The sequence below is a fragment of the Heptranchias perlo genome, chromosome 36, assembly GCF_035084215.1.
Source record: "Heptranchias perlo isolate sHepPer1 chromosome 36, sHepPer1.hap1, whole genome shotgun sequence".
NCBI classification, from domain to species: domain Eukaryota; kingdom Metazoa; phylum Chordata; class Chondrichthyes; order Hexanchiformes; family Hexanchidae; genus Heptranchias; species Heptranchias perlo.
Window position 1 is genome coordinate 7,325,487 of NC_090360.1, and position 12,797 is coordinate 7,338,283.

The 12,797-nt window shown below is 43.3% G+C and overlaps 1 protein-coding gene across 1 annotated transcript in view; it reads left to right on the top strand.

The window, feature by feature from the left end:
* zswim8 (zinc finger, SWIM-type containing 8) overlaps nucleotides 1-12,797 on the top strand; it is a 139,417-nt gene that overhangs the window by 73,753 nt on the left and 52,867 nt on the right. The window contains exons 5-6 of the mRNA XM_067972471.1: nucleotides 8,344-8,451; nucleotides 9,534-9,615. Of these exons, the coding sequence (XP_067828572.1) occupies nucleotides 8,344-8,451; nucleotides 9,534-9,615 (190 nt within the window). The remainder of the gene's footprint in view (nucleotides 1-8,343; nucleotides 8,452-9,533; nucleotides 9,616-12,797) is intronic.

Below are 12,797 nucleotides of genomic sequence, written 5' to 3' on the forward strand. Positions count from 1 at the left end.
GCAAGTTGGACTCTCGTCAGTAACCACAGCTCATTCACGTTTTATTGGCTCCAGCTGTTTACTGGAGTTGACGCACACATGCTTAGCCAAACCTCCGCTTTTCCCCAGTCTGCCCGAGACCCTCTGGGAGCGTCAGTCTGAATAAACTATTATCCCCTGGTGTTACACCACCAGATGGTTGACGTCTCACGATGGCGTGGTAATAATTGAGCAACCAGTGCGATGGTGTAGCATGTCATTGGGCCTAACTCCATGGGTCTCTTCTTACCTAGCCTGAGACTAATTGATCAGATGGGGATTTGCCTGGTTCACCGTACAGAATCTGGGCGGTAATAAGGCAGTCGGGGAGGGGGAAGCTGTTATTATGGGCAATGTGTTGCCGTGGTAATGACTGGGCTGCAAGGACCTTGATATTAAAGCACCCCCCCCCCCAAACTATTTTTAGCTTGCGTTCCTGTGCTTCGCTTTTTGTGTCACTGCACAAGGTCCCATGTCATCAGATGAGCAAAATTTCTTGCGAGTATTTGGTTCTGTTGCAAATACAATGGGCCAGAATTTGCTGGCAAAATACCGACGCGTTTAATGTACACGCCATTATTAGAGTGTAAATCGTCCAGCAATTTGTGGCAAGGAAGTGATGTCCCTTGTGATGTGAATTGCTGGACAATATGTGCCATTCAGCCGTCAACCTTGCCTTCCCTCTGTTTATTTCTCTTTCTCTACCTGATCTGACTCTTAATTCACCCTCCTCCTCCACCGATCCTCTGTAGCTTTCTCATTCCTTAAATCTCATTGGTTAAGGAGGGATAGACTGTTGGTCCCGTCGCTCACCAAGGTCCCAGATGCCTCGTTGCCCTCTGGTTGTCAGCTCGCACTTCCGGCAATTTGCAGTGCAAAATTTTTTTTCGAGCTGAAGGGTGAGGGGAGAAAGTCTAATTAACAGGGCACGCTGCGAGATGCTCCACTGCAGCAAAATCTGGGCCAATACAGTAGAGCCAGTGGCATTTTTTTAAATCACTGCACTAAACACTAATGCAGTGCAATGTATTTATGCAGGACTGTGTTCTTCAGTGCTGTCTGCCCAGTGGCAAGTCTTTTCTTGCTTTCAAGGTCTCCTTTTTTTTTTCTCTTGGGTTGTGGAGACTGGCTGCCAGGACTCTTAGTGGAAAGGCTCTGTCGTTGCTTTGCCAGCTGTGCTTTGCTTTTCCCCTGACCTAGCTCTGAATCACGATCTGAATTAATGCCTCCTACAGCCTTGGGTTCAAATGAGACCAAGTGGGAAAAATTAAATTAGAACATGCTACTTGTAAGTCTACATAAATACAGCTGTGGGTGGTGGGCTACTGTAACTGCAGATATATCGGTCATCTTTTAATACGCCAGTGATTTTTGAGTGCACTATTGGCGGCCGTGCCTTCAGCTGTCTTGGCCCTAAGCTCTGGAATTCCCTTCCTAAACCTCTCTACCGCTCTCTCCTCCTTTAAGGCGCTCCTTAAAACCCACCTCTTTGACCAAGCTTTTGGTCACGTGTCCTAAAATCTCCTTATGTGACTCGGTGTCAAATTTTGTTCAATGCTCCTGTGAAGCACCTTTGGATGTTTTACTACGTTAAAGGTGCTATATATATGCAAGTTGTTGTTGCTGTTTTCATGGGTGCGTTTTCTCATTATTTCCCCCCCCCCCCACCAAAAAAACTGCTTCTAGTCGCGGTGCTGTTAAATTGTAATGGACATTTATACAATGCTGGGAACTCAGTGCACATCTGGACTAGGTCAGCCTCCTGCTGCCAAAAAGGAATCTGAACTCTCAACTAAGCAGCTGGATTCTAGAAAAGCGTTTCTTGTGCTTTTTAAAGCGGGGGAACAAAATAATCTCCCTGTTATCCAGATAGTTCATAAATGAGAAATAAAAAAAGGAAAAACTGGAAATCTGGATACAAACACAAAATGCTGGAAATACGCAGCAGGTCAGACAGCATCTGGGAAAAGAAAAGGCAGGTTAATACTTCAGGTGTAAATCTTTCGACAGTCAGTGTCTGATGAGGGATACACACATTGAAACATTAGAATCTTTCTTTTCAGAGATGCTGACTGACCTGTATATTTACACCGTGCTCTGTTTTAGTTAGGCCTGGGTGGGAGTCCATCATTATTCTGACGCAACCGAATTAGGAAGATATGAACATTTAGCCCCTCGAGCCTGTTCCGCCATTCAATTAGATCATAGCTGATCTGTATCTTAACTCCATCTACCCGCCTTGGCTCTGTAACCCTCAATACCCTCGCCTAACAAAAATCTATCAATCTCAGTTTTGAAATTTTCAATTGACCCCCAGCCTCAACTTTTTGGGGGAAGAAAGTTCCAGATGTCCACTCCCCTTTGCGTGAAGAAGCGTTTCCTGGCATCATCCTTGAACGGCCTAACTCTCATTTTAAATTTAAACTCTTTGATGCTGTTCTGGACTCCCTCACCAGAGGAAATAGGGTCAACTGCTTTAATCATCTTAAATACTTCAATTGGATCACCCCTTAATCTTCTAGACTCGAGGGAATGCATTTCTAGTCTGTGCAACCTGTCCTCATAATTTAACCCTTTGGATCCAAGTTGGATCCAAAATTGGCTCATTGGCAGGAAGCAAAGGGTAATGGTCGACGGGTGTTTTTGTGACTGGAAGCTGTTTCCAGTGGGGTTCCGCGTGGCTCAGTATTAGGTGCTTTTAGTGGTATATATCATTGATTTAGACTTAAGTGTAGGGGGCATGAGGAAGTTTGCATATGATACACATTGTCTGTGTGGTTGATAGTGAAGAGGAAAGCTGTAGACTGCAGGAATAGACTGGTCAGGTGGGCAGAAAAGTAGCATATGGAATTCAATGTGGAGAAGTGCGATGTAATGCATTTGGGGAGGGCAAACAAGGCAAGGGAATACACGATAAATGGTCGGATACTGAAAAGTGTAGAGGAACAGGGGGACCTTGGAGTGCATGTCCACAGATCCCTGAAGGTAGCAGGATAGGTAGGTAAGGCGGTTAAGAAGGCAAACGGTATACTTCATAGAATATAAGAGCAGGGAGGTTATGCTAGAACTGTATAAAACACTAGGCCACATCTAGAGTACTGCGTACAGTTCTGGTCACCACGTTACAGGAAAGATGTAATTGCACTAGAGAGGGTACAGAGGAGATTTACGAGGATGTTGCCAGGACTGGGAATTTTAAGCTATGAGGAAAGATTGGATAGGCTGGGGTTGTTTTCTTTGGAACAGAGGAGGCAGAGGTGATTTAATTGAGGTGTATAAAATTATGAGGGGCCTAGATAGAGTGGATAGGAAGGACTTATTTCCCTTAGCAGAGAAGTCAATAACCAGGGGGCATACATTTAAAGTAATTGGTAGAAGGATTAGAGGGGAGTTGAGAATTTTTTTCGCCAAGAGGGTGGTGGGTGTCTGGAATTCACTGTCTGAAAGGGTGGTAGAGGCAGAAACCCTAATCACATTTAAAAAGTACTTGGAAATGCACTTGAAGTGCTGTAACCCACAAGGCTGCAGACCAACAGCTGGAAAGTGGGATTAGGCTGGATAGCTCTTTTTCGGCCGGCACAGACACGATGGGCTGAATGGCCTCCTTCTGTCCCGTAAATTTCTGAGTCATGTCATTTATGTGAAGTTTAAGATTAAATTGAATTATTTTGCCAGTGCAATTTTCTCTATTCATCTCCTGAAGATACTAGTGCCTTGCTGAGGTGCAGTTCCACGAGTGCCAGCTATGATCTAATTGAATGGCGGAACAGGCTCGAGGGGCTGAGTGGCCACTGCCCAAGTTTGCACCGTTCACGCCCGAGCCTTCATTTGGGAGCCGACTGGGTATTCGACTGCGAATTGGCGGGGAGCGGGGGAACATGCCGATTTCCAGCTGGGGTGGGTGGAGAAAGATTGCATTTATTGCCCCATCCCTAGTTGCCCTAAGAAGGTGGTGTTTAGTCACTTTGAACCACCACTTCATTGTGATTGTTGTTACAACTGCATGGCTTGCTAGCCTAATTCAGCGGGCTTGTGTAGTCAACCACGTAGGGTGGGATTGCAATGGTGTAGGCCAGACCAGCTAGAAGTGGCGGGATTCCCTTTAGCCGGTCCGTTGGGTTTTTACATTTCTTTATTAACGAGCTTTATTGAATTCAGTTTCACAAATTGCCACACTGGGATTTTAATGGATGACCTCTAGATTCCTAGTCCGCAATCATAACCATTGCACTATGGCACCCACAAAGATCAGAGATTGGACCTGTGACTGACGTGGTTTGCAAAGTTCTGCTATTGATTGGGTAAACTTGCTGAGCTCCACAGTGTTGATTTCATATCCATACCTTTAATATCCCATTAAAGTTTACATTACAGACTTTCGACCAACATTGCATTAGCACTGGATTCATTGCAGTGTAAAGATGAAACCATTACGACCTTTTATCTCGTTTATGTTGCTTCAGAACCAAACCGTACACTGGTCCACAATGAATAATTTAATGCATGAAAAGGATTTAAGAGTTATTTCAGGAAAAACGTTAACTGTGGGTTTGGTCAGTGGAAAGATAGTATGGTATTAAAATTAGAGTTCGGCTGTTCAGGAGTGATGTCAGGAAATACTTCTTCACATCGAGGGTGGTGAAAATCTGGAACTCTCTTCCCCCCCCGAAAAGCTGTTGAGGCTGGGGGTCAATTGAAAATTTCAAAACTGAGATTGATAGGTTTTTGTTAGGCGAGGGTATTGAGGGTTACAGAGCCAAGGCGGGTAGATGGAGTTAAGATACAGATCAGCCGTGATCTAATTGAATGGCAGAACAGGCTCGAGGGGCTGAATGGCCTACTCCTGTTCCTTTGTTCAAGCCAATATGAATAGGAACAGTCAGGCACGAGAAGTCGGCAGATACCATGGTAACTTGTCCAAAGAGTGTTAGCCTTAAGGAATCGGCCTATATTATTATCTCTCCACCTGCGTTTAACACCAAATAGTACCTCAAGTGCAAATCAATAAAGTTCCTACGCATGCATTTAAAACAAAATACAAATATTCAAGTGGATGATGCTACTGCTGGTCTTTATTTCACAAGGATGACAGACCCTTGATTCACAAGTGAAACCCAGCAATAAGCCGGTACTGGTGTAGTTCACTGTACGTATGTTTGTTACCTGACAAAGATGTTAGAGACTCACCTTTGCGGTTTTGAAGTTACGAAACGTTGGAATGTTCTCTGCATTGTACGGATGGTGGTTACATGGAATTATACATATTTCAGCACAGAGGAGGCCATCTGACCGCAGCGTGCCAGTGCTGGCTCAATATTGGAGCTTTCTACTCTTAAACCCATTTCCTTGCTCTTTCCTTGCACCCTTTAATATCTGTGAAGTGTTCATTTAATTCCCTCTTCAATGTGGTTGACTGGACTTCAATAATTAAAAAAAAAAAAATCTTTTCTTGGATAACTGGGGCCAAAAGTGTCTTCTGCGAGTTCTCAATTTCTGCCCCTGCACCATCTAGTGGCAGAAATTGGGTCCTGAACTTCCAATCAGTTGGAATGGATGACCCCTGCTCTTACTCACCTTCGCACTTTGCCTAGAATGAGCAAAACTTAATGCAACAGTCACTGACTGAAATGCAAGACCCTGTTTTGTATAACTGTTTTTGTACAGTAAAGCTGGTGTAGCAGTGAAGGAGAAATCAATTTGATCAAGGGTTACTGTCTCTTCCTTAAGTGCAGGGCAACTTGAAAATACCTAAGACATTTGAGTAAAAGCTTCCTTGGGGAGGGGTTGGGAATGATGCAGTTCCTTTTAATAGTCCTTAAAAGAAAAACCCAGCTGCAGTTTTCTGCTTTAGAGAGATATTAATGATTGCTTTTGGAATCTTATTCTGTATCGCAGTGAGATCCATAATCTCTGATCATTTGCTTGCAGTGTATCTCATGTCCCCATGTTAAGGTCAGAACGCCTTTCAGTCATTGGACAATCTACTGCGCTGCAACCAAAAAAAAAAGACTGACCTGTAAATCTATCAGCACAGTTCACTGCATTGCCTCAATCTAGAATCATAGAAAGTTATGGCATAGAAGGAGGCCATTTGGTCCATCGTGTCCATGCCGGCCGAAAAAGAGCTATTGAGCTCAACCACACTTTCCAGCTCTTGGTCCATAGCCCTGTAGGTTACGGCATTTCAGGTGCTCATCCATGTACTTTTTAAAATGAGTTGAGTGTTTCTGCCTCTACCACCCTTTCAGGCAGTGAGTTCCAGACCCCCACCACCCTCTGGGTGAAAAAAATTCTCCTCAGCTCCCCTCTAATCCTTCTACCAATTACTTTAAATCTATGCCCCCTGGTCTCTGATCCCTTTGCTAAGGGAAATAGGTCTTCCTTATTTACTCTATCTAGTCCCGTCATAATTTTATAAACCTCAATTAAATCTCCCCTCAGCCTCCTTTGTTCCAAAGAAAACAGCCCCAGCCTATCCAATCTTATAGCTAAAATTCTCCAGCCCTGGCAACATCCTTGTAAATCTCCTCTGTACCCTCTCTAGTGCAATCACATCTTTCCTGTAATAAGGTGACCAGAACTGTATGCAGTGCTCAAGCTGTGGCCGAACTAATGTTTTATACAGTTCTAGCATTACCTCCCTGCTCTTATATTCTATGTCTCAGCGAATAAAGGAAAGTCTCCCATATAAGAGGCCTGATGCATAGCCTTGTCTCTGATGAATAATTATCAGCCTTGCTTATTGCTAGAAATCAGCAGGGGGTCCAGACCTCCTGGTCTTCTCTTTGAAGGGTGTTTTTCTTTTTCTGAAGTTGCAAGAGATCATCCCCTTCTGACAAAGCAATACTAGTTCTTCTGTAGATGCTTCAAACTATGGGCCAAACTTTCGCTGGCCACAAGCCTCAAATACTAGAGTGAAGCATTTTAAAACATTCATCCTTCTTAATTTTGAGACTAAGAGTGCTGCTGTTTCATAGGAACAGGAGAAGGCCATTCAGCCCCTCAAGCTTGTTCAGTCATTCAGCTAGATCATGGCTAGTTCAAGCCTGATAGTTCACAGCTTTTCAGAATGTCAGCTGTGTCTCAGTGGTCGCACTCTCTCCTCTGAGTCAGAAGGTTGTGGGTTCAAGTCCCACTCCAGAGACTTGAACACATAATCTAGGCTGACGCCTCAGTGCAGTAATGAGAAAACGTCAGAGTCAGAGGTGCACTGTCAGAGGTGCCGTTTTTCGGATGAGGTGTTAAACCGAAGCCCCTCAGGTGGACGTAAAAGATCCCATGGCACTATTTGAAGAATAGCTGGGGCGTTCTCCCTGTTGTCCTGGCCAATATTACCCCCTCAACCGACATCACTAAAAACAGATTATCTGGTTATGTACCTCATTGCTGTCTGTGGGACCTTGCTGTGCGCAAATTGGCTGCCACGTTTCCCTACATTACAATGGTGACTACACTTCAAAAGTACTTTATTGGCTGTGAAATGCTTTGGGATGTCCAGAGGTTGTGAAAGGTGCTATAGAAAGGCAAATTCATTCAACATTTTTCAACCTAACTCATGAATGTGAGGACAGTGGATACTCCAAGTCTTAATGAGTACAGTTGTTTGACACATCTTCAGGAAGAGTGTTAGTGTATTATCTGCCCTCATTGTTTCTAGAGTGGACATTACTGTCACTTCCTCAGATTCATACCATTCAAAAAAAACATTCTCCTTTCAAAAAAATTAAAAAAAAAACATTTCTGCAGCCATTGTGTTGTCAAATAATTTGATTATTTAAAAGATACCATGTTTATTCCTGCTAGTTCGTGAAGTAGTTTTTCCATGTACTACTTTCTGGGAAGTGTGGCTCATTTTTCACCTGAGATATTTGGATAAAGTAATCTGGTAGCATAAGTTCAACCCATTGGGAATCAAAATCTTCAAGGCTGTTGAGGGAAGGCATTGTTTAGTGTGCTTGATCTTCAGGGCATCTATCCATTACAAGCAAATTATTCATTAGGCTTCTCATCAATTGAAAAAATTATTTTTCATAGAATGAATGACCCACTGTTAATCTCAATCTCCTCTTGGTACTTTCTCTTGGGTACACTAGGTTTATTGAGCTGTCTTTAGTTTGGTTCCTGAGGATCTTGTGCAAGTGGTGTTAAAAGACCTCGTTGGAGTTTTTTGCCGCTCCCTTTCGCAATTGTGATTCATCGGGATATTTTGAAATGCCTTCTGACCCACTTTCAGAAGGATTTGGAACATTCACCACAGAATATTCTCAATTATTCTATAGTACTTGTGTGAGCTCATGTGTGTTTTTCTTCTTAATTCTGTTGTAGGCCTCGGCTGTGTGTCTGCGAGCACCAGTGTCTGAATCGCTGTCCAGGTTACAGAGAGATCAGCTACAGAAATTTGCTCAGTATTTGATCAGTGAATTGCCTCAGCAGGTAAGGAATAATTGGCCAACCACTGGAAAATCTTTGGAATTGGCCACGAATCCTAACACAGATCCGCAGTTGTTTTCGTGACTAAAATATAACTATCGTACTTAAAGCTTTTAATAATTCGAATTGTGTCTTTGTCAAAATGATCTCTCTAAAAATATAGTATCTTAATAAAATGAGTGGTTGTGAGGCGTAAACTGGCTTCTGCTGACCGTTGTTTGGTGTAACGCTGAATGGTGATTTAAGTTGATGTGAAGTAGCAGCAGTTAATGCAGTGCCACCGATGCATCGTTGATCAATACAATGTGAACTTACTGGTGAGATGTCCAGAGTAATTTATTTCGTGCAGAAATGTTGCTACTTGAAGCCATTGATGCAACAAGATGATTTCCCGAGCTGGCAGGAAGCAGACACAACAAGCCAGTACGTCGCCCACCCTGAACAGCACGTTTCCCACGAGCAGAACACATCCCAAGTAAAATCTGCATATCATTTCTGCACCTGTCATTCTTCTGCTGGTACCCGTACAGTAATTTATTTGGGAAGGAGCAAATCCAAGTGGGAGTGATTGGGTGGAGCGAATTTTTATTTTCGGTGCCCGAGATTTGAGACTGGAGTCTCAACTGTTCATTGTGCTCTCGTGGAAACTGAGTGAGGTCTCCGATCTACAGCATTTGGGCTGGTTTCTCATTTGTTCATTTTCAGAATACAAGACGGACGTTGGATTTGTCCAAATTTAGATATGACTTTTTTTTTTGTTCCTAGCACTAGGACAATGGTGCAGTTGAATTAGGCTGCACAAAGATCTCAAAGTATAAACGGGGGTCCTGCAGAATTACAGGCTAACTGGGTAAAACATGTACAACAAATGCAGTCCTTACTATGCCTTCATAACTTTAAAGTCTTCTATTAGGACCCCCTTAGCCTTCTCTTTGAGCTAGTCCAATATATTTGAGACCTGAACTAAAGTTGTGCTTAAAATATTGCAGAACTCATGTTTTATTGGAGACCATCATGAAAGACCAGTTTTATCACATTCTCTTATTGTGTTTTCCTCTCACTCTCTTGTCCCTTTTTCTTGGAAGATTCTGCCCACTGCACAAAGGCTCCTTGATGAGTTGCTTTCATCCCAGTCAACAGCAATTAACACGGTCTGCGGGGCTCCAGGTAACTGAAGTCTGACATTTGTTTTATAGTTTGCATGGAAACTGTACTAATAATTCACTGGATAACTTTCCTCTACTTATGATGCAGGGTTATATAGTTTGTTCAGGAATGATAGTAATGACAGACGTAGCGGTGTACGTGCAGGATAATCTAGATCTCGAGGAATTTCAAACAATCTCTGGGAAGGGGAAACATGGAAATATTCTGAGTTGTGCGCTACGGGGAAAAGTAAAATAGGACAACGGCAACTTATGAGATTAGAACGGTTTGTATGTGGTAATAACGGATGACTTCAAATAACTGGGAATGCCCGAGAGGAAGTGTGACAGCAGAGTTTGAACTGGTAAACGTGGTACAAGGCTGCTTCCTGATGTCACGGACCCCACAGGGGAACTCTCATCTAGACTTGGCTCTTGCAAGTAATGCGGACGATATCCAAGTAATGCAACCTCTGGAGACTAGTGACCATAATACAATACTGCCTTGCTTGCAGCAGTTTGCTTGCTGCATTAAATGTTCCCATTGCTATACTCAAACTAACTTAGCTATTAAACACAGGTCGGGTTTTACAGACTGAAACTGCAGCAACTAATAAGAAATGAGATGCACAAAAGATTGGAAATAATGAAATTACAATGTATAAACAGAAATAGAGCAGGAAGAGTCTGTAATAGGTTACATACCCTTCATAAGATCTTTGGCTGGATAAAGAAAGTCACTGACGCTTGTTAAGTAAAGTTCTGTTTTTGAATGGTACATTCCTCCTGCTTTTACATAGTATTGCATAGAATTTACAGCACAGAAACAGGCCATTCGGCCCAACTGGTCTATGCCTTCATAACTTTAAAGACCACTATTAGGTCCCTCCTTAGCCTTCTCTTTTCCAGAGAAAAGAGCACCAATTCAGTCTCTCCTGATAGTTATAACCTCTCAGTTCTGGTATCATCCTTGTAAATCTTTTGTCGTCTCCAATTACTTTCGATGTCTGTATATCATTCTGGAGCATAACTTAATGCAACATAATGTGCCCCACATGCAGGAAGCCAAAAGGAGTACTTCACCAAACCAAATGCCACAACTTGAAAGAATTGCTGAACCAAAGCCAAATCCAGCTTAATTCTTTTGAAGTAACTTCTTTTTAACAGCCTAGACTGCTCTGAGTGATCAGAAAACCATGTGTTAAGTTTGAAAAGTAGCAAAATAGCTCTCTACCCAACAAGCTCTGGTGGACCATGATCTCTAATATAATGAGCATGGATTATTATCAGGCAAATAGGTTAGAGAGATGTGCTCTACAGATGGCTTTCAAGACTTTACTTTGGAATGCTGATTGTATTTAATATATTTGTTGCAAAATTCTGTGCCATTCTTTTTGTAACTTTTTTTTTGTACTCATCAAGCTGAGGCATGTTAGTGTGGGGGAGACACCCAATGTCAGTATCAAGCACTCCCAATTCAGATATTCCGCAGCCAGATGCAGAGAAAAGTTCCTTCCACTCTGCCGTAACCATGTGCCTCAGCTCCAATTGTAGAAGAATCTGCTCTACTGCACCAGTCTGGCATTATTTTCCATTTCCCTGCACCCAACCATCCTTAGGCCCGAGTGACCTTGCCAGTTAGTGCTGAGTTAGGAGCAGTTTTGTGCTGAAGGTCTGGGCATTCGAGGAACAGGATTGGGACTGCTCAAACCTAATGCGGATAGGACCATCACAGCCAGCAGAGTTTCACCCCACTAGTGGGTTAGATTTGAAGCCAGATCCCAAAAAATGAAAGGCCAGTGACTAACTCACTGCATCATCCGATTCCCCTTCGTTACTGCCCTGTTTTAACACCCAATTATACGGGTGTGTTCTCTTTCTGTTCCCCCACCTTCCCCCTGCCCACACCTTTCCAACCACAAAGTTTGTTTTGAAAGTAACGTTGGATATTTGAGTCATATGGAGCGGTATTATTCCTGGGAATGCTGTCCATTTCCATCTCCCACAGATGGGTGGACAAAGTACTTCTATCACATGGTGGGGAAAGCCTCTCTAGTCGGAAAATCATCTATGATGCTAAAATGAAGAGGGGGTGGGAGGAGGCTTGTGTGGAGTATAAACACTGGCATGGACCAGTTGGGCCGAATGGCCTGTTTTTTTGTGCTGTACGTTCTATGTAGTGTGAATGTGGGGAGAGTAAAATAAGGGAGGGGGTAAGGAAACTATTCTTACTATTGGTGGGTGAGAAAGGCAGTCCAAAAATCTTACTGTGGACTCAAAGTATTGCAAGAGGGAAAGGGGCAGCAGTACCCTGATCTGTGCCCACTACCAATATTATTATTAGTGAAGATTGTGGCACTGTTTTACAAGGACGATACCAGAACTGAGAGGTTGAAAAGATTGAACAGGCTGAGGCTCTTTTCTGTAGAAAAGAGAAGGCTGAGGGGTGAGCTGAGGGGGTCTTTAAAATTATGATGGGGTTTGATAGGATAGATGTAGGGCAGATGTTTCCACTTGTGGGGGAGACCAAAACTAGGGGCCATAAATATAAGATAGTCACTAATAAATCCAATAGGGAATTCAGGAGAAACTTCTTTACCTAGAAGCTGGTTGGAATATGGAACTTGCTACCACAAGGAATAGTTGAGGCGAATAGCATTGATACATTTAAGGGGAAGCTAGATAAACACATGAGGGAGAAAGGAATAGAAAGGTGTGCTGATAGGTTGAGATGAAGAGGGGTGGGAGGCTCGTGTGGAGCACAAACACTGGCATTGACCAGTTAGGCTGAATGGCACGTCACAGGAGCGATTATCAAACAAAATCTGACACCGAGCCACATAAGGAGATATTAGGACAGGCGACCAAAAGCTTGGTCAAAGAGGGAGGTTTTAAGGAGTGTCTTAAGGGAGGAGAGAGAGATGGAGAGGTTTAGGGAGGGAATTCCAGAGCTTAGGGCCTAGGCAGCTGAAGGCACGGCCGCCAAAGGTGGAGCGATGAAAATCAGGGATGTGCAAGAGGCCAGATTTGGAGGAGCGCAGAGATCTCGGAGGGTCATAGGGCTGGAGGAGGTTACAGAGATGGGGAGGGCCGAGGCAATGGGGGTATTTGAAAACACGGATGAGAATTTTAAAATCTAGATTTTGCAGGATCGGGAGCCGCTGTAGATCAGGGTGTAACGTAATGTTGTATTATTGGCTAAAC